Source organism: Sinocyclocheilus anshuiensis, unplaced genomic scaffold (genome assembly GCF_001515605.1).
Source record: "Sinocyclocheilus anshuiensis isolate Anshui unplaced genomic scaffold, SAMN03320099.WGS_v1.1 scaffold238, whole genome shotgun sequence".
Classification (NCBI taxonomy): Eukaryota; Metazoa; Chordata; class Actinopteri; order Cypriniformes; family Cyprinidae; genus Sinocyclocheilus; species Sinocyclocheilus anshuiensis.
The window spans coordinates 1,466,003-1,492,276 of record NW_015547674.1 but is presented as its reverse complement, the minus strand read 5'-3'; the positions used below and the strand labels follow the sequence as shown (position 1 = coordinate 1,492,276).

Below are 26,274 nucleotides of genomic sequence, written 5' to 3'. Positions count from 1 at the left end.
CATTTTGTGTTTGTTTATTTTATTAAATTGTTTAAATGTCCGCCGGTTCCCGTCTCCTTCTTCCCGAACTACGAACGTTGTTACAGACACCTATCGCAGCATTCCTATATAATCTCTATTCAGTATTATTCAGCAGCTTTTGAGCTTTGGAGCAAATTACCCTCCTCCATCCCCAGCTCCTCCTTTCGCCATAGTCAGGACTTGGCTTTCTGATATTCCTTGCTAATCAGACTCCTTTATCTTGAATAAAGTGTTACACTTAAATATCATTAAGTACATTAATGATATCTGCCTTGTTCTGTTCTGTTAACCCTAGGGGGTTATTATTGCTGCTCTTCAATTATTATTCATGACAGGCTGCATGGATGGGCAGGGAGGTTTTTGCCCAGAACAGAACCATACCGCCAAACCAAACTTTATGCTAAGTATCTATCATTTTGACGATAGTGGTCCTGACAGAAACATTGTCTTTGCCATGGATGAAACTGAAAACAGAACTTGTCTGTCATTGGATTAGTTAACGCGGTTACTGCCTGATATTGATAATCTCAAAATGGCCAAATACCAGATAATCTATTCCTGTGTAAATACATTTCTACTGCCTCGGTGTGCTGCATTTGAAAGCCTGTGTAAACACACTGTATATTAGCCATGTGGTTGGGTATTCTAAGGAATAAAACCTCTCTAGAGAGTCAAATTTCACTTATATAATTTGCATTTACAATATAATTTGCACATAACATCTTTTGTATCTTAAGTTGTACATCAGTGTTGCCAGATGTTGCCAGAAACTAAAAAAGGAACAAATGGAATTTTTTAATTCAAAAATTCAAATTTTGTGACAGCTGTCAGTTCAAAAGGTTTATTTATGACTGCGCACTGGCAGCTTCTGACAGATGTTGCCTTAATAACTTATTTCCATCTCTCTCTCTCTCTCTCTCTCTCTCACTCTCTCTCTTTCTCTCCTAGAGTAAATGACAGCATTCTCTTCGTGAATGACGTCGATGTTCGGGAGGTGACCCACAGTCAGGCGGTGGAGGCTCTCAAGGAGGCGGGTGCTATCGTCAGACTCTATGTATTACGCAGGAAACCCATCGCTGAGAAAGTCACCGAACTCAAGCTCATCAAAGGGCCAAAAGGTACGGACTCGTTGACCAGGTGACCTAGGCTCTATTCATCATTTACATTTATTCATTCAGCAGATGCTTTCATCCAAAGCGACTTACACGTGCAGAATACAACAAAGTGATTCATCACAGTGACTTCTAAACCTGCTGTGAGCTACAACGTCGTTAATCAGTGGTATATGCTTTTGTTGAAGCTATTTGTTTGCATTATTTCAACACCAGTGGAATTTGTGGCTAAAAACTTCATTACCCAAGATGCTGTGCAGAAAGCTCGACCAATCAGAAAGTCGCAGTGAGAAAATTGTGCTTTTTGTGTGAATTTTATAATCATGTTTAATTTGATTGTTATTTGCAATGCTTTATGGGAGGCCTGTTAAGGCCTGTTCACACCAAGAACGACAACTATCAAGATATATATAATGATAATTATGCATCCACATCGACACACAATAAAGTTCTGTTCATTAGAAGCACGTGCTGCAGTTTTGTTGTCTGCACACTAAATGCTTGTGCTCTTTAAAGGCATAGTTCTCCTAAAAATGAAAGTTCTGTCATCATTTCCCCACCCTCCACTTGTTCTAAACCTGTACGAGTTTCGTTTCTTCTGTTGAGCACAAAAGAAGATGCTTTGAAGAATGTTGGGAACCGAACAGTTGACGGTAGCCATTGAGTTCCATAGTATTTTTTTTTTCCCCACACTGTGGAAGTCAATGGCTACTATGAACTGTTTTGTCAGAAAAGCATCCAAAGTGCATCTTTTTCAAATAACGAAGATCTGAAAGCTCTGTTCATGAAGAGATATGCCACCCCTTTCGTTTCTGTCTCAGGGCTAGGCTTTAGTATAGCGGGTGGTGTGGGGAACCAGCACATCCCTGGAGACAACAGCATTTATGTCACAAAGATCATCGAGGGAGGAGCGGCTCATAAGGACGGGCGACTACAGATCGGTGATAAGATACTGGCGGTAAGACGACACATGTACATCATTGCTGAAGACTGACATGTGTAAAGATAGACTGTATTAGACACTTCAATGCCGCCACCTGCTGCTCACAGGAGGAACTACAGGCATTTATCTGCTTTAGCCTTCATTTTGATTTACATGCATCCCTGAAAATGTTCTATTTTATTTGTTGCCACTAGTGATGCAGAAATTGCACACTGCAACTTTAAACACAGCTTTAAAGTATAAAGTAACTGTCCATAAAGCACAGTTCTTACATTTCTGCTTTTAACTTGGCATGGAAAAAGAAGTGCACTTTGATGCCCTTTGTGGACTTAACTTTAGTACGTCTTTATATGTAATTTCATAATTAATTCTATTGTCTTTGCAGCTGAATGTACTGACAGACATTTATGGGAAACTAAAATATGCTTTAAAGTCCATGTATTTAAACATATTTGGAGCTATACATTTGTAATGGTGAAGTTGCAATTTAGCAGTGTTATTTTATTAGGTACTATTATAGTTTTTATTAATAATTTGAATAAGTTTTATATTTGCTGTTTTTATTTTAATTTGTTAAAGTTTTGGTAATTTTATTGTGTGTTTTTGTCATTTTTAATAGTTTTTTTTTTTTATGTCTATATTTGTTTCGGTTTTAGTTGTTTTACTACATCCAGTTAAACTTTTATTTTATTTCAGTTATATTTTATTTCGGTTATTGCTTATATTAAGTAACAAAAATGTTTTTAATGGTTTTAGTTTTAGTTTCAATTTTAGGTTTAGTTAACTATAATAACACTGCACTTTGGTACATTTTAAATATATTAACTTTAAATGCAATATTAAAATAACACACTACAGTTAAAATTATAGTCAAGTATTGACATGTACATCAAAATAAATGCGCACTTTAAAACACAGCAAAAGATCATTTAAAACATAATGATATAGAATGCACTTTAAATTAAAACTTTTCGTTTGACATCACATAGTGCACTTTAAAATGCACTTAAGTGTGTTAAGAAGCATAGTCATGAAAGTGAACTTCAGTGGCATTTTTACTTCATTAATCTTATATTATCTGCAAGTCAAGTTTTTTTTTTAATTATACTTTTAAGATATCAGTACACTACAAGTGCACAAGTGCATTTGTTTTTCACGAGGGACATGCGTCCCGTAACGTCAGTCTCTGCATCTGCAGGTGAATAATGTGTGTTTGGAGGACGTGATGCATGAGGACGCGGTGGGCACGCTGAAGAACACAGCAGAGGTGGTCTACCTCAGAGTGGCCAAGCCAAACAACATGTACCTTACCAACAACTACAACCCACCAGACCTCACGAGCAGTGAGTACACAGCACTCAGAGGCGCTGCTTCACAGATAAAACACAAGACAAACTCTTGAATAACTCTCAAGACTCGATGGCAGTCCTCACTAAATCCAGCTTTCCCTTCAGCGTACTCTCCGCATCTGGACATGGACCTCGGACATCCAAACCTCCTGGCCTCGGATTACCCACAAGCACTCACGCCCACCTCACCAAGCCGCTTTTCTCCAGTGCTGCATGGCTTGATGGGAGATGATGACTTACCCAGGTAATGAAGCTCATGATTCAGCAGTTCCTGCACAGTCCATGGGTTCTAATGTAAAGGAGCTCCCATCACCTTGCATCAGTGTTATTTTAGTATCGTTGAGATTCTAAATTAGTATAGTTTTTATTGACATTTTGAATTACCTTTATTTTTATATTTTCTGTTTTCATTTTAATTTTGATTGTAGTTCATTTTAGTAATTTTGTTTGTTTGTATCATTTTTCTATATATATATATATATATATATATATAACTGTATATGTCTGTATAGTTTTAGAACTATCATATCTTTTATTCATATTTTTAATGTTTTTTTTATTTTCAGATTTTATTTTTATTTTTAGTAATTGTATTGTGTTTTTGTAGTATTTTTGTGTTTTTTTAAATATATACATTTAAAAAAAAATGTATTCCATTTTTTTTGTTTTTTTTTAGTACATCAAGTTAAACTAAATGAAGATGAGAAATGTTGCTTTGTCAACTAGATTTTTTTTATTATTATTTAAATTAATTCCGTTCATATTTATTTTATTTAAAGTTATCATTTGTTTTAATTAGTTTTAGTTTTAGTTATCAATAATAACCCTGCCTTTGGTAAATAAAATAAATATTAATTGGCAGCTGAGATTAATAACTGAATTTTAGATTGAAGTCACACCTATGATGCAAACAGCAGCAGACAGAATTTGTATTTTCATATTGTTTTGATCAGAGCTTTGTTTTAAAGCTTATGGATTCAATATTTGGAATGTATTCGCTAAACAAAACTGATTTAGAGGCATTTTATATTTCTTATTAGTTATTCAAATAAGCTTAGTATGGAAAAGGAGTTCATTATATTTATTCAAATATGGCAAATTATGATCGAAAGTAAGTTGATAAGTAAATCCTTCAATTTTTTTTTGAGTATATTGAAATAATTTCTGCAGATTTCCACTGATTTTCTCCATAATTAGAGCAGAAAATGCAAAAAACTTATACAAAGGTTTTATACAAATACCTTAGTGATTGACACCAAAACTATATACGTTTTATATTTTACATAAATTCCACAATGTTTGCAAACTAAATTTAGCACCAACTGGTTACACATATTTATCATTTATCATTTCATATTTAGTTAGGCGTTCTTTGTTGCTCTCAGAAGTATGGAAGCTTGTTTCCTCCACAGAATAAAAAATATAAAAAGGTAATTGCAACTTTTTTTCATGCAATTGCAAGTTTATATCTTGCAATTCTGACTTTCGTGATGTTAACTCGCAAATGTGAGTTATAAAGTCGGAATTGCATAAAATAAATTTGCAATTGTAAGAAAATATCAAAATTGTGAGCTGACTTTTTTCCCTCAGAATTGGACTTTATAAAAGTCAGAATTGCAAGTTCATTTTTCACATTTGTGACTTTATTTCTCGCAATTGCGAGTTTATATCTTGCAATTCTGAGAAAAAAAAGTCAGAATTGTGAAACAAAAAGTTGAAATTATTTTTATTTTTTTAATTCCGTAACGGAAAAGTGATTACTGTCAACCAGCATTTTTTTTTTTTTTTACTGAAACATTAAATAGAGCTAAATCTTAACTGGTTGATCATTTATGTCATTGACATATATTATCATATCGCTGAGCCATAAAACTATAAGACTTTATAGAAATAACAATTTGTGACCCTGGAGCACAAAAGCAGTCTTAAGTCGCTGGGGTATATTTGTAGCAATAGCCAACAATACATTGTATGGGTCAAAATTATACATTTTTCTTTTATGCCAAAAATCATTAGGATATTAAGTAAAGATCATGTTCCATGAAGATATTTTGTAAATTTCCTACTGTAAATATATCAAAACTTAATTTTTGATTAGTAATATGCATAGCTAAAAACTTCATTTGGACAACTTTAAAGATGATTTTCTCAATATTTAGATTTTTTTGCACCCTCAGATTCCAGATTTTCAAATAGAATTTTCAAATCTCGGCCAAATATTGTCCTAACCTAACAAACCATACATCAATGGAAAACTTGCTCATTCAGCTTTCAGATTATGTATAAATCTCAATTTCGAAAAATTGACCCTTATGACTGGTTTTGTGGTCCAGGGTCACACATATGGATTTCAGTAAAGCTGTTTTGAAAAGCACTATACTTGATTTAATGAAACGGAATGCTTTAGCTAAACCAGCTGTGTTTCTACATCAACAATGGTTAAAAAGAAGTGCATAAATGAATAAATGTTAGCTTGCAAGCATAAGTGCACAGTGAATCACTCTGTGCATATCTGACTGACAGCACTGCGCCGCTGTTTCAGACTCAGTCATATATGAAATAATGTGTATTTTACTGGAAACGATTTTTAGTATCATCCTGGAATTCTTTTGTAATTTATCTCTGCCTTCTGTCATTTCTTTGCTCTGTCTTGTGTGTCTCAGGGACCCGAGGCGTGTTGTGATCCACAGAGGATCGACGGGTTTGGGGTTTAATATAGTTGGAGGGGAGGATGGTGAGGGAATATTCATCTCTTTCATCCTGGCAGGAGGCCCTGCGGATCTGAGCGGAGAACTGCGCAAAGGAGATCAGATCTTGAGTGTGAGAGCATGCAAACACATACACATTGTTTTCACACCGTGTGTGAATCAAATCACATGTTTTGAACCTATAATTACAGTATGATGTCCCTGACAACTCCATTTAATACCAGCCATGATGTTGGTCAGTAGATCAGTATGTTTAATTAGTAATGCATACAGTATGTTTTAATGGAGACTCCATCCCATTAGTCCTGACCAGCATTTTTGTCCATAGATCTATACCTGACAGTCAAAGACAAAGTGCAAAGTATAAGACACAAACGGCCTTTGCACGAAAATAAAAAACAGAAAATCCAAGAAAAATCCAAAACATCTATATTGTGCTTGGAGTATGCAGATAACTATTTGGTTTAAGGAATTTCTCGCTTTTAACGATGTGTGACTAAACCATACGACCAAAGAAAAGGACAAAACTGATTCAATAAAAGCATGATAAAACACGATCATTAGCGTTCGGTCGATATGAAAGTGTGATAATTTCCTTAAACGATACAAGCTCCGTTGACCTTTTTTTTACACACAGCTGCACAAGTTCAATTTTGCATCAATAATAGTCCCAAGGTGTTTATAGGATTGCACATACTCAATAGTCTGACCTTTAATTAAAGTAGCTTTATTCATACGAGTGATCCTCCTAAAGTCAATGAGCATATCTTTAGTTTTTGATATATTACGCTGGAGGTAAGATTCCTCACTCATCAATAACTGGGCCGTGGCTGATCTCATTCTCCTGCAGCAGACTGATGATAACCGAATCATCTGCATATTGTCATAGCTGCTCTGACACATATTTGTGCGAAGAATAAACAATAAAGGTGACAGCACACACCCTTGAGGAGACCCTGTAGAAGAGCTTTTCCGGTCAGACAAAATACCATTGTCCCTTACTCTCTGTGTCCTATTTGTTAAAAAGTCAAGAATCCAACCTACCAGATTATTACTTACCTCAGACTGTTCTAAGAGCCTTCTGGTCAAAATGTGGGGTTGGGTTGTATTAAAAGCAGAGGAGAAGTCTATAAATAAAAGTCTGGCGTGTGTCCCATTCCCATCCAAATGTCTAAAAAGCAAATTAAGCAAAGTGACCGTAGCATCCTCCACTCCTCTATGAGGCCTATGCGCAAATTGCATTGGATCCAGAGTACGTTCAGTCTGCCTCAAGATCTCAGACCTGACCAGTTTCTCAAAAATCTTCATTAAAACTGAAGTCAGAGCAACCGGCCTGAAATCATTAATGGTTTTAGGACCTCTAGGTTTAGGAACTGGGACAACCACAGCATCTTTCCAGAGGTTAGGTACATGTTGTGTCTGTAATGACTTATTATAAATATCGTGAAATACAGGACTTAAGTCTTTTGCACATGATTTAAGTGACCGACCACAGACATGATCAGGACCAGGGCTTTTGTTCACCTTTACTGAATTGAAAGCCATCCTAAAGATCAATGTTGAAAGGCTGATTATCCATAAGTTTAAGACTCAATACCTGGTTTTCTTTGCTAAAATCAAAATGATCAAAACGACAATAAAAACTATTTGCAAATTCAATATCCGAGTTAAAACCATCTAACATAACAGGAGTACTGCTGTTTGAATTGTGAAGACCTGCTCTGGTTTTCATACTTGCCCAGGCCGAACCAGAGTTATGTTACTCAGAGTTACTCTTATGTCCTTAATCTTTGCTTTCTCTCTCTTTAAGACAGTCTTACATATGGGCGGTAAATGAATGCAACTATGATCAGCAGAGCCCAAAGGAGGAAGCGGGAGAGGTTTATAAGCATGCTTTACTGACCCATAACAGAGATCTAGTGTCTTACCCCATCTGGTTGGACAGGAGACATACTGCTGGAAAGTTTTAAGTGTGTTTGAGAGAAACCTGGTCAAAGTCGCCAAGAATAAAGTGAGGTGCATCCGGTGAGATCGACTGCAGTCTGTGCACTACATCAAAGATGGTGCTAGAGGCAGAGACAGAATCCGCCTTCGGGTGAATGTACACTGTTGTGATGAAAAGTTGAGGAAACTCACGGGGTAAATAAAAAGGACGCAGTGACACAGCTAAAAGTTCCACATCAGGCGTACAAATACACTCTCTGACAGTCACAGAGGTACGGTTTCGTTTGTTGACATATACACATACCCCGCCTCCATGAGTTTCCACTGTTACCTCTGCTAGCCAACCTGACATAAAACAGCATCAAAACTGTGTAACTTTATGGAATAAAATGTTGACCAATTAAGAGGTAATAATGACTGTCAAGCTTTGGGGTGTTGATCGACTCCATCTACGTTTTGATTATCATTCTGAATCCAATTCATAGTCTTTTCCAGCTTTTTTTGTTCAAAATGTTGTTTATTTATGAAACTTACAGACATTCATGTGTTTATAAAAAAGAATGCATGCCGCTAGAATAAAATGTTTTTGTTTACAAGCAGATACCCTGTTCTTTATACTTAAAAGTATACTTTTATATACTAGAAAGTGGTCCAATTTAGTCCCAAGGAGTATTGAAATAGTACACTTACAAGTATACTACTAGTACACTGATATTTGTATACTTACTACATAAAGTATACTCAAAAATATACTTGAACTTTACTTAAGTATACTTAATAAAATAAACTTAAAGTATACTACTTTTGGGTAAAGGGATCCAGACGATAAGAGGTCGGTGTCCCGTTCACACTCGGTGAGCCACGTTTCAGTAAATGCCATGATGCAGCAGTTCCTAAAATCCTTCTGGTAACGAACATTTCCCTGAAGTGCATCCACTTTATTCCTCAGGGACTGGACATTTCTCATAATAACCCGGGTAAGCCGCTGCTTCCTCAGCTGTAATCTAACGCCACCTCGTTTGCCCCTCTTGCTCTTCTTTTCCACACTCCTCGGCCCATGAAAATCTCTCAAAATAAAGTTTGGTAACTCCAGCCTAAAGTCCATTTCCCGTACTAAACTAACGAGGAATATTGTGTCCTCCCATGGCATACAGTCCCACGGATGTTGCAGGCCAACAACAAATACTAAAAAAGCCACAGCGCGACGAAATAAGAAAAATCTATTTTAGCCAACTAAATCCAGGAGCACTTGTTCATGTGATCAAACAAAATAAAAACGTTAAAAAACAGATGAAAACACATAAAACATCAACACGAGTACGCCAAACTCTCATTAACAGCATGCACATGTTATAATATTTGACAATATTGCTGTTTTTTTTTTTTTACAGTATTTTTGATCAAATAAATGTAGCTTTGCTGAGCATAATATACTTCTTTAAAACATTTGAAAAATATTACTGACCCTAAACTTTCAAACAGTATACAGTAAATAACAATGTATATATATATGTATATGTATGTATATATATATATATATATATATATGGAATAGTTATTTTTATACTCCTATATTGTGCATTTTTATTTATATTGCTGAGCATGCTGATTGTCATAATATTATTATGTAATTTAAAGGGATAGTTCACCCAAAAAGTGAATATTCTGTCATCATTTACTGACAGAACCCTCAGGTTGTTCCAAACCTGTTTGAATTTCTTTCTTCTGTTGACCAGATGCTTGTAACTAAACAGTTAACGGTAGCCACTGACTTCCACAGTATGGAAAAAATAAATACTATGGAAGTCAGTGGTTACCATCAGATGTTTATGCTGAAAATACAGCTGCGCATCACAGAAATAAATTATATTTTAACTGATATTCACATATAAGATGGTTATTTTGTATGAAATATTTTATATGTTTTTATTGTATATTTATTCAAATAAATGCAGCTTTGGTGAGCAGAAGAGACTTCTTTCAAAACATTTTAAAAATCTGAAAAAATGTGAATCCTAGTGTATATGGAATAGATATTTTAGACTCACACACACCACATCACTGTGCAAACTGACACAAATGGTTGATTTCTAATAGCTCTTCTGTGCAGTGTTGGATAAGAGTTGTGTTTGTTTGTGCAGAGTACAGTCGATTTGAAGCTAAAATTCATGATCTCAGAGAGCAGTTGATGAACAGCAGTATGGGCTCTGGAACAACTACATTACGAAGTAACCCTAAACGAGGATTTTATATCAGGTAAACATACAACACACACTACAACTACAGATTACCAGCCCTTCAGTCTTTTAGTCTTCTGTTACTTTGAAAGGTGGAGAGAGCTCTGGACTGGCAGTTAACATGCACACACTAAAATAGACGTCACATGTACAAATCTGGCTTACAATATTACTGTAGTTCCAAATCCATTACCCTTGTCTTCTCTGCATCTTTTCCTCTCCTCTTTCTACTATACTACAGGTCAGAGTAGATGTATACTCTTGTATACTCTGTGCAATATGCTACTTTTTGGTATGTAAGCCCTTGTGAAAAAGAACGCTTTAGCATACTTAAGTGAAAATACTTAAGTGTGAACTGAATGTGAAGTTTTCGGACATTACATTTCATGTTAATTGCAATTAAATGAAAATGCACTATAGTGTAAATGTATATTAAATGCAGGTAGTTTAAACTTAAAAGTGCTTTTCTGTCTCACTTAAGTAGGACTTAAGTGCATCTTTATATGTCATTTTATAATTACTTGTATTGTCTTTGAAATATAGTTAAAGTGTACTACTGAATGTACTGACAAACATTAATGGTGAAATAAAATATACTGTAAATATAATAAGATACCAAAATATAATGCATTATCTATTGAAGCTTGAATGTAATGTATTTAAATATATTTGTAATTGCTCATTTGTAATAATGGAGTTGCAGTTTAGTACATTTAAAATATTTTAACCTTAAATGTCAAATAAAACAATATACAGTACTTCACATGTGCTTTAGTATGTTAGTCAACACTTCAAAATAAGTGTTTTTCTTGATAAAAGATGATTAAATCATAATGAGTTAAAATGTACTTTATTAATTTGACGTTACAAAGTTCACTTTTTAAAAGTCTACTTAAGTGTGTTAAGAAACAGTCATGAATACACTTAAGTGGCCTTTTATTTGGTTAATATTATCTACAATTACAGTCTTAAAATATACTAAGATTTAAAGTACACTACAAGTGCACATTCATTACAGTTAAGCGCACTTATTTTTCCACAATGGTGGATTTCCCAGATAACCTACAACATTTGCCAAAATGATCAGTATATAAGCAGAGCACACTGCTTATACTGTATCCCATAATCCCCTGCTCTCAACTTGACCTTCCACGTGTGAAGAATGAACTGGATGCTATATACACAACAATGCTAACATCTCTTTCTCAATACTTAAGTGCTCATATTGAAGTGTTTAAGATGGGATCACGTGAGAACAAGGTTTATCTCTGCATGCTGTTTAACATAGTCAACACTGCACTAGAAGGCTAGTGTTCCATTCTGAACAGAGCTGATTAATAAAAATGAAAAAAGGCCATAAATAAAAGGTCTGTGTTGCTCGATTTCAACCTAATTCCATGCTTTTCCTTTGATGTTCTTCCTTTTCAACCCCTCTCTCTCTGTCCCCCTTTATCCTCTCTTTTTCCCCGTGACTTATGTTCTCTCTCTCTCTCTCTCTCTGTTGTTTGGCAGGGCTCTGTTTGACTATGATAAGACGGCAGACTGTGGTTTCCTGAGTCAGGCCGTGGGCTTTAGGTTTGGAGATGTGCTGCATGTTTTGGACTGTGGAGATGATGAGTGGTGGCAGGCCTGCAGACTCAGCCCACAGGGGGACGAGGAGGGAGATGTGCTGCATGTTTTGGACTGTGGAGATGAGGAGTGGTGGCAGGCCTGCAGAGTCAGCCCACAGGGGGAGGAGGAGGAGGTCGGCTTCATCCCCAGCAAGAGGAGGTGTGTGTGTGTGTGTGTGTGTGTGTGTGTGTCGCTGCTTTCTCTTGTGTTTTCTGCTCTGTTGTCCTTGAACAAAATTATATTCAAACGGCTTAAAGAGGCGTTTTAGCTTTCAACTAGCTTTCGTTCTAACACAAGGACGTGTTCTAGAGACGTTCATCCGCACAAACATTTCTCTGCAGTCATGTGAAAAGAAACTTCTGGGATAAATACTTAATTTAAGCTCTATTGACAGCATATGAAATGTTACAATATAATTTTGACTCCCTCAGATTATAAAAATGAAAATTACACTACTATTCAAAAGTTTGGGGTCGTTCGATTTTTTTACAATGTTTTTGAAACAAGTCTCTTATGCTCATCGAGGCTGCATTTATTTGGTCATAAATACAGTAAAAACAGTAATATTGGGAACTATTATTACAATTTAAAATAAATGTTTTGTATTTTATTATATTTTAACATTTTTTTCTTATTCATATAATTTAGGGTACATTTCCTACATTTAGGGTACATTTTTTAAAAACAATATGATTTCTCAATAAAACAACTATTGGTTTATATTTATATATTTTATCATTGTATCTTATCTGCTCGTTACCAAGCTTATTCATTAAAAACCGTTTTGATATTACAAAGAAAATTATGTTACATGATCCTGGTCACATAGTTTTATATATTAATATATATACATATATGTGTGTGTGTGTGTGTGTGTGTGTGTGTGTGTGTGTGTGTGTGTATGTATAATATGCTGATTTGCTGCTCAAGAAACATTTCATAATGTTATCAATTCTGAAAACAGTTCCACATATTTTAGTTTTATTGCATCAGTCTCATGTAAGTTTTTTTGGCTGTAATGTCATAAGAATGTGGGACGAATTCACTAAACATTTGTGCCATTTTTGCATGTGCTATTTCAGCTCAAATGAACAGGTGCTTTCTGCACTAGGGGTGTGTAATATGTATCATGATAATATCATAATTGCTGTTTTAACAATGCATGAATGAACTGACATTATCCAGTATGTCACTCACTTTACAAAAACACACCATGAGTGTGCACACATTTACTGCATGATGTAGCCTATTAGAAAGCAATTAGTATGCCCTCCAAATTTAAGATTTAGGGGGAAAAAAAGAGTTTGTCTTATATTATAGTTAAGCAATATCACACCATCTTATCAGCTGTACAGTCTTTCTGTACAACAACAGCACAGTTCATTCTTAGTAAACTCAGTGTTCCTTCTGCTGTTGTTTTGTTATAAATCTCGTGTCATTCATTCAGATGCATCTCTCTTCCAGGGTTGAGAGAAAAGAGTGGACGCGGTTGAAGTCGAAAGAAAGGGTAAGATCCCTGCTAAAACACAAACGGCTTTAAATTACATAAATTACTGAGATTGGTTTTCCTCCTCTCTAATCAGTTGTGATGTGTTTAGAGCAGCAGTGGTGTGTGTTTGCAGCCCATGGGAGTCTCTCAAGCAGTTGTTTCATGAAAACTCTCGGGCATTGTGAGCTTGTTCTGCCTGTAGGGCTCATGCTGTAGACACAGATCACTGCGCTCACAAACACACACCATTGCATCCAGCACACATGCTCAGTGCTTTCTGTGGGTTTTCCTGGGAAATTAATATTTAGGCTTCGCATCTGTTACCTGCGTATTTTAGCATTGTGGGATTCATACATAAAGTCCCTAAATTGATATTTGCAGAAAAAAATACTTAAATGCACAGGGAAAACGTCCACATGCTCACATTGTCACTTTAGGATGACCTTGTGAAAAAGAAGTGTGCCTAATTGCATTGAGTGTGCACTTTTGGTGCGACTCTTAAAAGTACTTTAAATAATAAAAGTATAAATACTATTTGTGACCCTGGACCACAAAACCAGTAATAAGGGTCAATTTTGTGAAGTTGAGATGTATACATCATCTGAAAGATTAATAAATAAGCTTTCCATTGATGTATGGTTTGTTAGGATAGGACAATATTTGAAAATCTGGAATCTGAGGGTGCAAAAAAATCTAAATATTGAGAAAATCATCTTTAAAGTTGTCCAAATGAAGTTCTTAGCAATGCATATTACTAATTACAAAATATTTTCATGGAACATGATCTTTACTTAATATCCTAATGATTTTTGGCATAAAATAAAAATGTATAATTTTGATCCATACAATGTATTTTTGGCTATTGCTACAAATATACCCCAGCGACCAGCGTTTGTGCTCCAGGGTCACATATTTTAATGAACTGTACTTAATAATATAATATGTAAGCAATAAGGTACTCGAGGCTGTGCTGTATTGTGAATAGGAATATTGTGTTAGGCACGAGTCACTGCAACTTATTCACAATACAGCACGCCTCGAGTACCAAACCAAAAATCTATGTATTAACATGTTACTTTTTCCTAGTAAATTAATTAGATGCTGCCCTTCCGCTAAAACATAGTCCCTGACGGTGACACTAAATGGCAAGAGAATGTTCCTGTCTATTGAAATAATAGGAAATCGTACGATTTTAATGAGAAAACATCAGCTTTTTCATATCTGAAGTCTCCCTGTTGGTTATATGTTTAATGTCGGGAACTTCCCCTGCGACTGCGTATTAAAAAGTTACATTTATATACGTTACAGTAGCGCACATCAGATGAACATGATAGACATCGCGCAGGCGAGATCCTCAACATATGTATTACAAATGACATAAATAAATCAAGTTTAATGCTTTGTATGGGCATATAGCTTAATTCACCTTGTACAGTTATTCACGGTTTTATGTAATTATTATTATATTGTTTTTATTTGTACAATAGGCTAACTGCAAATGTTTCAACAATGTTAACCCCTAATTACATCTAAACTGATGTAGGAAACAATCTATTACAATTTAATAAGCGTTGTCCCCTACATTTCCTTCTGGCAGGACCGAAGTCGAGACAGTACAGGCTCACAGGGTGAGTTACAACTCGTAGGCAGCACAGCACGGCCCTGAATACTGACACAGAATGGAATGATTTGTTGTTGCTTGTATTGCAAACAGAAACTGATGCATGTGTATTTGTTTCTTTCAGGAAGGGAAGAGCCAGTACGGAGTTACGAGACAGTTGCACAAGTGGAAGGTCGGATAACTCGACCATATGTTGTGTCATTTATGCGCTGGCTCTGATCCAAACCCTAGTGAGATGCCTTGCATTCTACGGTCTATGTGTGCAGCGTCCTAAATTAAATAAAAACCTCATACTGTGTGTCTACATACAGTACTGTGCATAAGTCTTAGTTTTAAGCCTGTGAAAAATTTTAGCCAGTGCTGTAAAGTGAGGGTGCTTTCAATGATAATGTCATAAATCGATTTTATTTATCAATTCACTTCTATTAACTAAATCAAATCAACATTTGGTGTGAGCACCCTTTATGTTTAAAACAGCTTTTGTCTGGTGCACTTGCACATAGTTTTTCAGGTAGCTTTGCAGGAAGGTTTCTTGAGTCGTGGCCACAGTTCTTCTGGATTCTGGTTTCTTCAGACGGACTGGAGGATGATGCTGAGATCAGATCTCTGTGCAGCACTGGCTGCTGTGCATTCAGAAATCTCACTGCATTATTACAATTCATGGCAAAAGGAATGTTTGGAAATGTAAACTGATATTTCCCTCTCACACACTACAGTAAACGATAGAATAAACTGACTTAAAACATATTTTTTGATGGTGGAAATACTACTGGCCTAAGACTTTTGCACAGTACTGTATATAGACAGACAGCAACCACACAAACAGAGCAAATAACACTAACGCTGAAAGTCTATTCTAATAGTTGATGTTTGATGTGAAATCAGATCTTTGTAGATGTAACTAATGTGTATTTCAGTACTGAATATCATTCGTTTTCATGTGGGGAGTGTGAGGTCTTTGCAGGCAGCTCACTAGGGTTGAGGTGCTGACTTTTTGTCTGTCATATTTTTGCTATTCTTTCTCTTCACTTCCATTTTTTGCTTTGTCTTCTAGTCTGTGTACTCATATAGCCTCTGTCGTGTGTCTCATCCTGTTTAGTGCACTACGCGAGGCCCATCATTATTCTGGGCCCGGTGAAGGACAGAGTGAATGATGACCTGCTGTCTGAGTTCCCAGACAAGTTTGGCTCTTGTGTCCCTCGTAAGTATTCATCACTCTCAGATGTATATTGCTCAGAAACATGCCGAAAGCCTTCCAAACAACAGCAAGCTCCGATCTGATTTGGCTTTATGCAGTTTCTGAGAGTCAGGGTGCAAAGGTTTTTAATCAGAGGTTTGTTGAATCAAATTTTGAGGTTAATCCTTGAGTGCATATAGGGTTCTATGAAGTCCATTTAATTTTTTTACTGAATTTTATTTAATTTTTTCCCAAATTAATTTTTTTCCATTTTAATTTTTCTGCCTTTTTAATGCTTTAATTAACTTTTAGTAATCACAAAACATGTCAATTCACTGCAATCATGAACCACTCATTATACAAAATTAGAACAATTTATTGTAAGTGTTTTTGTTGCTGTTGTTGTTGTTTAATACATTTTAGAGTTCTATGAAATCTATTTGAATTTTTCCAGATTCCATTGTAATGGTTTAATTAAATTTTAATAATCAAAAAGCATGTCTAATCAACAGAATTCATAGAACTTTAACAATTTAATCATTTATAACATTGAATTGAATTATTCAATTAAATTTTTTACAATATTAGAAATGTGAAAAAAAAAAAAAATATGTATATATATATATATATATATATATAATTATTATTATTGTTTTTTTATTTAAGAAATGCAATCAAATGAAGGCATAAAACATTAACTTCATTAATCTCTTAAAATGTAATCAAATTAAAATTCACAATTTTATTTTTTGGCAAACAAACTGCTGCACAACAGTTATGATATTTTTTATAAATTTTTAACAATTGTGTAATATTCCTTAAAATATTTAATACATTTATTATTGATAATATTATTTTATTATTATTTTGAGAAGCAGTACATTCTATTATATAGTAATAATATATCAAAATGTATACCAAGCTTATATTTTGATGGGTTATCATGAAGAAATTTGAATTTCTGTGTGTATTAATGTGAAGTGAAATGCTCGTGAAGTGATTCTAAGACAGGGTCCGGAGATGAAGTTTATGTCCTCATATAGTGCAGATGCCTGTGAATGTGAATGAGAAGCATCATTCACACAGAGACACACAGAAAAAACAGACTTCATATTTAAATACCTGTCTTTTTGCGCTTTAATATCCACAGACACTAGTCCATTTTGTGACTGAACTCATTATACAGCCCTACGTTTGATTATTCATCCACAATTTACCAAATTGTGCATTATACTGTAAATTCCGTTTTTATGACTGGATTCCACATTTCTGGCCAGAATCCAGTTCAGTCTGGAATCACAGGGCCCCGATGCATATATAATCTCTCTTGCTCTCATCTCATTTCAGTAAAAAAACCTCTCTTTAGATGCTTGCCCAAAATTTCTCTGCCAACAGCCTCCTCTCTTATGATAAACAACTCAAACAAAATGAATAATTTTCAGCACACCTGTCGTCTGCTGCCATTAAAGGTGCCGTATGTAAGTTTTTGACTCTACTAAAGCATAAAAATACCATAATATGTTTGCAGATATGTAAGAAACATGCTAAGTTAGCATACTTGTATATCTGAAAAACAATGCTACAGTCAGTTATTCTCCTTTGAAAATGTGCGTTCCGGGCCGGAATGTCGGTCTCTGTTTTGGTTTGTGAAACCCGCCCACTGCCAGTTTACCCAATTGTATTTCGGCACCAACAAGTTTGTATTTGCCAGTTGGCAGAAAACACAGCGTATTTCATTTCATTCATCGTCAAGTGCACGCGTTCCTGTTGGTGTCGTCAATCTGGCAACCTGCGTGTGCGTCAAGTCTGAGGAGGAGGGGCCGGGTGAAAAAAACCCTCTCCAATATTTTGAATTTGGACTGCAATACCTAGTTCAACCACTCGGTGTCAATCCTACATACAGCACCTTTAAGCGTAACTGATATCATAGTCACGAGACAATGTCACCGCTCCTCTCAGATACGACACGACCCAAGCGGGAGTATGAGGTGGATGGACGGGACTATCATTTTGTGTCGTCGCGGGAACAGATGGAGAAAGACATTCAGAACCATCATTTCATCGAGGCGGGCCAGTACAACAGCCACCTGTATGGAACCAGCGTTCAGAGCGTCCGAGAGGTGGCTGAACAGGTTAGATCAAGACAAGGTTTTTTGGACACAACAATGAACTTGTGTATCCTTTTTGCAAATCTTAAAATGCATGTCTGTGTGTTTGTGAGCAGCAGGGAAAGCATTGTATTCTGGATGTGTCCGCAAATGCAGTTCGTAGGCTGCAGGCTGCACAGCTTCACCCGATCGCCATCTTCGTGCGGCCCAAATCACTGGAGAACGTCCCGTATGCAACGCCGAACAACCACACAAATACTTCAAATTAACATGAACTTAAAATGCCCCTATTTAACAATACCTCAATGTATGTCTTTATCAAGGCGAAACTTACATTTCTGCTCTTTTATCCAGAGAGATCAACACACGTCTGACTGAGGAACAAGCCAGGAAAGGTATGGACCGCGCTATTAAACTGGAGCAAGATTTCCTGGAGTGCTTCTCTGGTAAGACAGTTTCACACATCGCCCACTAGTGTCCTGGAGGAATACTGGCACATTTATTAATAAGGCAATACCTACTGTAATACCGTGGAGTTTTATTAATTTACATGACTTTACCAGGTCTAGAAATCACACTTTTTATAATTCAATCATGACAACTCTCTGAATAGTTTAGCATGTTAATAGATATAACATTGTTAGCATCCTGTATTTGCTTTTCGCGCAACTACATCTGCTACGCATGCTGCTGCTGCAGAGCAAGTATGGGCATGCAACTGCCAATAGATACACAGACATGCTGCTGTGAGCATGTAAAATATGCTGCTGTTGCATACATAATTCCCATAGCAGATCTAGACAGGTGTAGCCGGGGGAGGTGGAGGGTTTGAGATGCAGGTGCGCTGCAGGACCAGCTTACAACAAACACTGAACCAGAGTATTTAAATATTGAGCAAGCAATCTAATTGGCAGTCATAAGGGTCCATTTTTTGAAATTGTGATTTATGCACCATCTCAAAGCTGAATAAATAAGATTTCCATTGATGTATGGTTTGTTAGGATAGGACAATATTTGGCCGAGATACAACTATTTGAAAATCTGGAATCTGAGGGTGCAGTATTGAGAAAATCATCTTTTAAAGTTGTTCAAATTAAGTTCTTAGCAATGCATATTACTAATTACAAAAATTAAGTTTTGATATATTTACAGTAGGTAATTTACAAAATATCTTCATGGAACATGATCTTTACTTAATGTCCTAATGATTTTTGGCATAAAAGAAAAATCAATAATTTTGCCCCATACAATGTATTTTTGGCTATTGCTACAAATATACCCCAGCGACTTAAGACTGCTTTTGTGCTCCAGGGTCACATATATCAAGGTTTTCCAAGACCATGGTAACCCTTATTCTTCAGAGAAAAAAGTTGTTTAGGGGTGTCCATTAAAATGAGAAATAGCTTGATTTTTAGCTTGTTTTGTCATATTTTAAATTATTTTAAGTCATCTTGAGGCCCCTGGTTGAAAACCTCTGATTTAAGCAGAGCATTGCATGAATGTGAGTTTATGCAAGTTTTTTATTTCACTAAAAAGTTGATTGATACACAAATCAATGCAACCATTTATATTAAATTATTATGTACACTCTAAAAAAAAAAAGCAAAAATTGTACAATAGTACCCCTAAGGTTTCAAAGTAGTACCTTAAAGGTACATATTACTACTGAAAGGCACTAATATGCACCTTTCGATAAGGTACTTTTATTGATTGATAAGTAGGGAAGTTGTCCTTTTAAAAGTACTGCCGTAATTACATGCGGTTAACATTTTTGCAATTTTGCCGACAGTGTTGCATTCACACAACAATGTATAACTGCTTTACACGACGTTTAATTTAGCACAAAAATTAGTTCTGCTCGTGTTGCGAAAATGATGCCCATTCGAGGTACACTGTTTGCATAATTTATTTGAGTAAATGCTGCAATTGCATAAATGCTGGGTTTTTTTCTGCTGTTCTCTCTCTGTATCGCAGCGATCGTGGAGGGCGACAGCTTCGAGGAGGTTTATCACAAGGTGAAAACTGTGATCGAAGAGCAGTCAGGGCCTTATATCTGGATTCCCACCAGGGAGCGTCTGTGAGAGTCCACCCAGAGCCAAACCACCTCGCCCAGCCTGCCCTGGACTGTGGAGCTCCGACTCGTAGAGCTCACGAGAAACAGACAGAGAGAGAGAGAGAGGGAGGGAGAGATGGAGAGAAGTCACCGAGACTCCGGGAAATGATGGAGTGGAACAGCACAGGAGCTGGCCACACCGCATCTGCCTCTCTTTTCCTCCGTTTCCTAGCTTTGTAACTTCCTTTTTCTGCTTTTAACTTCCTTTCTCTGCCTTTTTCTCAGTCCTTCTCTGTTTCTTTCTGGCTTTCTCTCTGAATAGCGTCCTTTCACACAGGACTGGTGAGCTGTTTTTACTCTGTCACGAACTGGGATGCTACAAAGAAATTTTGTATATTGTCAGATTCCCTCTCGCTCTCTCCGATCAACACGGGAAGTGGAGAGAGATGAGCGACCGCCTTGGCTTTTACTGGAATGAGACATTCAAGAGCCGCTCCTGATTAAAGGAGCTCGTTTCTAAAGTTGAGTTGAACTGAAATAAGAAAGTATATTTATCAGAATCAATAATGCGCTGAAATCTTCTATCTACTCAGAGACTGACGTTCACTCACAGTTATCAGCATCAAGGGCGTTTTAATTCCTTTTCGAAATTTAAAGTGCTTGACGTGTGCATCCTGAAATCCAGGAAGTACTGAGCTAGCAAATCTAAAAAGTTTGCCTCAGTCCTCCGAATGTTCCCCTGAAATAGTCTGCAGCTAGTTCATCACGTTGAATGGATGATAAGGAAGGAAAACAGGAAGACGCAGACTGTGACTTTCGTTCTGCACACCACAGAAAGCCACACGCTTGATGTTCCAGGGTCTGTTTTCTGTTGATTTTCTTGCGCTTACATGTAAACATTCTCATTTAGACACATGCCAACATAGATTTTGTAATGTTTGCCTTCTTCTATCTGGATCTTCTTGCAACAGCCAGATTGATGTTTTCCTTTGAGCTGAAATTTATTGGCTCGGTTGGATTATTTCCCTGAGCGCCACAGCTCAACACAATGACTCCAGGCTGCTCTTTAATGTGCAATATCGGGCTCTTCCATAATCTTCTCATAATGTAACGAATTTTAGCCAACGTAATACTTTCGCCATTTTTACATGCCCGTCGGATTTCAGTTCAGTTCGGATCACACTTGTGCTGAGTGGCTACGTTCACAACGCAATCCAATTCATATATATATATATATATATATATAATTGAACTTATTAAATATCTATATAAAATTATTTATTTAAATGCATTAATATAAAATGATAAATGATATACTCAGTAATTACATTGGGATATTTAATTATTTCTTTCTTTATTTATTATTTATTAACACCTCGCCATCATGCCAGTGTTTGTTTTCACTGTCCTCTGTCTTTTTCTCAGCTAACGTGAATCAAGCATCACCTTCTGATGAGTAGTAGGTTATTTTGATGAAATATAACTTAAAAATTATTTACATCTCAAATATTTCATTGTATAATAGTAGATGTTTTGTTAGTGGCTTTTCTCGTATCACAGCTCATGATAGTTGCTCGTGAAGGCTTTGGGACGGTGTACGTATTTGTGGTGTCATCAGAAAATACAACGCAGACTCACGGCAATTCGTAACAGTTTTGGTGAATTGGTGGCTAATTCGTATGAATTCGTACCATCACATTCGTACGGTTTCGTGCAATAGAGCTTCATGCTTTTTTCTAAAAAAACGTACATTTTCGTACAAAATGCATCGCATGAATTCATATGAAATTGCCACCTTTAAAATAGATATGCATGCTTATGAGATCAGGTTGGAAAAACACGAACGTCAAGTCATCTTTCTGTGTCTCCAGAGTGATTAGTCACATGACGTTTACGGCTCAGAGTTGAATTCAATGTGATTTTTCCCCATTCAGCTGCAATGTGAACGTAGCCTTGCTGGCCTTTCATTCAGCCCTATAAACTCTCCGTACACACACACACTTAAACACACACACACGAATACTATCAGGAAAATAGTGTATTGTACGATGTTTTTTATGCTGTGTATCAGATGATAATTAACTCTTGCAATCAAACCAATGAGGCTACTTTGATGCATCTCAATGGACAGTCAGTGGACATCATCACATCAGTTCATTGGTGGGTCGATGATGTTGCCATCACCGAAGGGATCTTAATGATGCTGGAGTTTTATTGGAATACGATCGTGGGTTCATTATGTTTGATGAGATTATTAGAGAGAATAATCCGCTTAGCCAGCTAAATTTAACAATCTAAGCCTGCCTCCGACTAATTACCCTTCTCAGAGCGAAACACTCATTTGTAAACAATTTTACCCATAATGCTGTGAGGTTGACAAAGTGCCCACTTCAACCCTGGCCGACAAGAGAATGGCAGAATGATAAATTGGCTTTTTTACCGTTTTGTGCCGTGACAGCGATGCGGTAAAATCGATACGGTGCTTTGAGCTCAGAGGGCTTCACATTCAAGGTCTAAAGTAAGGATGAAAACTATGGTTTGTCCTGAACACAGTCCAGGGGTTTGCATCTGATTTAAGTGAGATTTCCTGTAAATCAATGCCATGAGCATTACTATGGTGATTTATGGAAACGGACTTTGGTTGAGACTAATGTAACTGGCACCGTTTGTGTCAGGCCAAAAAAAAAGTTGATAAGAAGAATGAAACACATTTGCACTTATTAAAGGGAAGATTCGATCAGGCGTGATGAACAGCAGAAGGTTTCTGGTGGAAAGCAGAGGAATACAGAGCGATCCGGTGGCTTGTTTACTTTCACTTATTTTCTTTTGACTTTTTGCGTTTGAATTTCAATATTTATGTGTGTTTGGAGTGCAGTGACAGTTCTTTTCTTGCCGTTATTTTTATTTATAGATTTTATATAATTATTTAATTGTTTACTGCTTTGTTTACATCAGGTTTTGTGTGAAGACTGAGACGCTTTTGCTGTGGTTTCCAAAGTGGAGCTGCACACAATCAAATGTGAAAACTCAAACTAAAAATTAAACTTTACTGTGAAATAAAAAAAAATAAAAAATTAACTTGCACGCATTACACATACCACATACTTTTATAAACATAGCCCTTAAATAAATTTCCCAAATCGTGTTATTGGCCACATAAATAATAAAAAATAAGAACGTATATTGCAGTTTGTATGAGCTGCACAAAAGTGCTCACACACACACACACACACACACACACACACACACAATGTATTACCAAGAGAAATATATGATTTCACTCTTACTAGAATGAATTATGAGTTGAATTTATTTATTTATTTGAAAGAATCAAATGTACTTTATCGATTTGTATTTGCCATAACATATTCTAATTATCCTGAACAGACTGAACATATTGCTTTTATTTTAAAAAAAGAATAATTATGAAAATACAACAATGCCATCTGATGCAAAAGTATATTTAAATGATTTATCTTAAAAGAGAGATTTACCAATGACAGTATCGGATAATAAAAATGTTTAATTTCTGTGAGATGCTTGTTGTAAATTAGCTACAAAAATAATAAAACTAATTATGTTAACAAGTGTTCTGTTGAAGCTTTTGTTACGGTGTGGATGGATAATAACAGTGTGGATGTATTCCCAATTGCATAGACATACTATTTTTGAAGTATGCATACTGCATTCCATTATGTCTTCATCAGGTTTGTAGAAATGTAGCATTGCATCAGTGTCTCAGCAATGGATGCTCTGCAGTGAATGGGTGCCGTCAGAATGAGAGTCCAAACAGCTGATAAAAACATCACAATAATCCACAAGTATTATGGATTATTTTATTATGGATTAAAGACTCGTCTTTTAGCCGGAAGCAATGGTTTAAAGTTGAAATGCCTTGATGGAGTTGTTTCTTACAAACACGCAGCTTTTGGCTTCACAAGACATTAACTGATGGACTGGAGTGGTGTGGATTATTGTGATGTTTTTATCAGCTGTTTGGACTCTCATTCACTGCAGAGCATCCATTGCTGAGCAAGTGATATAATGCTACATTTCTCCAAATCTGATGAAGAAACAAACTCATCTACATCTTGGATGGCCTGAGAGTGAGGACATTTTCAGCAAATTTTCATTTTTGGGTGAACTATTCCTTTATTTAGTCAATGTCATTCAGTTATCATCATAGAAGTACATACAGTTTTGCAGTTTTTATTAGTAGTATTATTTAAAGGTAATCAACAAATGAAGAAAAGGGTTGCAACTCATTCTGGAGTCATCCATCACAATGAAAATGAAAGGTCAAGTTCAGCACTTTGCAGAAGTGCATGTAGAATATTAAGAGTAATAATAGGAAGACTATGCTACTCTGAACATGCATCATAACTGTGTCACTTTGTTGTACCAGCCAGCAGTGTGAGCTGTCGAGCTACTTGTCTACAACTTCCCTGTGCACTTTTACTGTCCAGAATTATCCAGGCCTCTTCTGAAATCTGTATTTATTTGCTACTCCTAATTTCCACTGAACAAAGGCCTGAACAAAAAACAGTCTGTTCTGTGCTTGCTCAGCTATGCTCAACTTGAATGTGTATATATTCAGTCTGTCTTTCCATCAACTAAAGGGGCTGCACCCTCTTCCTGTGAGGAAGCTGAACAACAAAGATGCTTCCTTACCGCCCTGATATACAGTAACCTGTGTGAGAGTGTTTTTCATGGCTGCTGCTAACCTTCAGGGCACGACGGATGAATTATCGGCCAAAATGTGGCTTTCAACCTATCAGTGCGGTCAAATGTGAATAGCCGCAACACACACACACAAACTAACACGATGATTTTGTGGTATATGCATATCATCTACTGCACTAAAATCAAGCAGATGTCTCGAGGTGTGTGTGTGGAGGTGTGTGCAGTTGTACAGTAGCTGAAATTAAATCATATGGTGAGATTACAGTGAAAGTGTGAAGGACGGATTGGACGTGTGTGTGTGTGTGTGTGTGTGTGTGTGTGTGTGTGTGTCGAGTCTCACCTGAGGGAAGCATTCAGACTGTCAATTGCTTTATTTATCAGCTATGGCTGTCAGAAAGCATTCAGTCATGCTTCTCAGTCAGACTAAATGTGAATGGAACAGACAGAGAGAGAGAGAGAGATGACTGGAGTATAAAAAGGAGAAAGACTGGAAAAGAGGTCAAGGAGAAACATAAAAAGTGAGGAACTAACAAACTTGGGCAGAGATAGGGAAGAAAACACTGACTGGGTTTTGATCTTAGACTAGTGATGGTATTATTCATTCATCATGAAAATTAAAGAAATCTAATAATGCAAAAGGAGTAGTTTGCCTAGAAATGATAGTTCTGTCATTTATTTACCTTCATGTTATTCCATCCCTGCATTACTTTTCTTTCTCCAGTGGAACACTAAACATGTCGGGCAGAATGTTATGGACTGATGACAGCCTCATTCTTCATTACCTTTCACAGCATCTTTTTTTCCCCCATTATGTATATTGTATTAATGTATATATATATTAATATATATATTATAAGCAAATGTATAAGCAAATTACATTTCTATCCTTATTACAAACAAACAAAAAATGGTTTCTACAGTTTATTTTTTTATTGTTGTTGCTGTTGTTATTTAAATTATATTCAGTGATTTATTATTTAACTATAATATTAATATTAAAGTCATACTATATCACTTTTTTTGGTTAAAAAATAAAATGTTATTCATGAGAGAGTGAAAAAATCCATCGTCCAAACTATGTCTTTACCCAGATATGCTTACTGATAAACCAATAATAATGATTTATGTTTTAGAACTTTCGGGTCGGATTTCGCGGTAATTTGCATACACAGGCTACGTCATCCATCCGTGCATATCTATACACAAAAAACGAAGCTT

General features: G+C 36.1%; 1 protein-coding gene and 1 long non-coding RNA gene across 2 annotated transcripts in view; one reads left to right on the top strand and one right to left on the bottom strand.

The window, feature by feature from the left end:
* Window positions 1-21,417, top strand: part of LOC107702891 (disks large homolog 4-like) — a 113,914-nt gene extending 92,497 nt beyond the window's left edge. The window contains exons 7-23 of the mRNA XM_016505332.1: window positions 970-1,139; window positions 1,955-2,091; window positions 3,275-3,419; window positions 3,531-3,669; window positions 6,089-6,283; window positions 7,944-8,069; window positions 10,175-10,333; window positions 11,827-11,941; window positions 12,023-12,084; window positions 13,390-13,432; window positions 15,012-15,042; window positions 15,160-15,207; window positions 16,135-16,236; window positions 18,172-18,344; window positions 18,437-18,549; window positions 18,675-18,766; window positions 20,295-21,417. Coding sequence (XP_016360818.1) covers window positions 970-1,139; window positions 1,955-2,091; window positions 3,275-3,419; window positions 3,531-3,669; window positions 6,089-6,283; window positions 7,944-8,069; window positions 10,175-10,333; window positions 11,827-11,941; window positions 12,023-12,084; window positions 13,390-13,432; window positions 15,012-15,042; window positions 15,160-15,207; window positions 16,135-16,236; window positions 18,172-18,344; window positions 18,437-18,549; window positions 18,675-18,766; window positions 20,295-20,401 — 1,957 coding nt within the window. The 3' untranslated portion in view covers window positions 20,402-21,417. The remainder of the gene's footprint in view (window positions 1-969; window positions 1,140-1,954; window positions 2,092-3,274; window positions 3,420-3,530; window positions 3,670-6,088; window positions 6,284-7,943; window positions 8,070-10,174; window positions 10,334-11,826; window positions 11,942-12,022; window positions 12,085-13,389; window positions 13,433-15,011; window positions 15,043-15,159; window positions 15,208-16,134; window positions 16,237-18,171; window positions 18,345-18,436; window positions 18,550-18,674; window positions 18,767-20,294) is intronic.
* Window positions 21,418-21,710: 293 nt separating this feature from the next.
* On the bottom strand, window positions 21,711-25,986 carry LOC107702957 (uncharacterized). The gene is made up of 3 exons (XR_001635803.1): window positions 25,975-25,986; window positions 25,839-25,850; window positions 21,711-23,350 (listed from the first exon to the last, which is right to left on the bottom strand). It is a non-coding gene; the product is annotated as an uncharacterized LOC107702957 (long non-coding RNA).
* Between the last annotated feature and the right edge of the window lie 288 nt (window positions 25,987-26,274).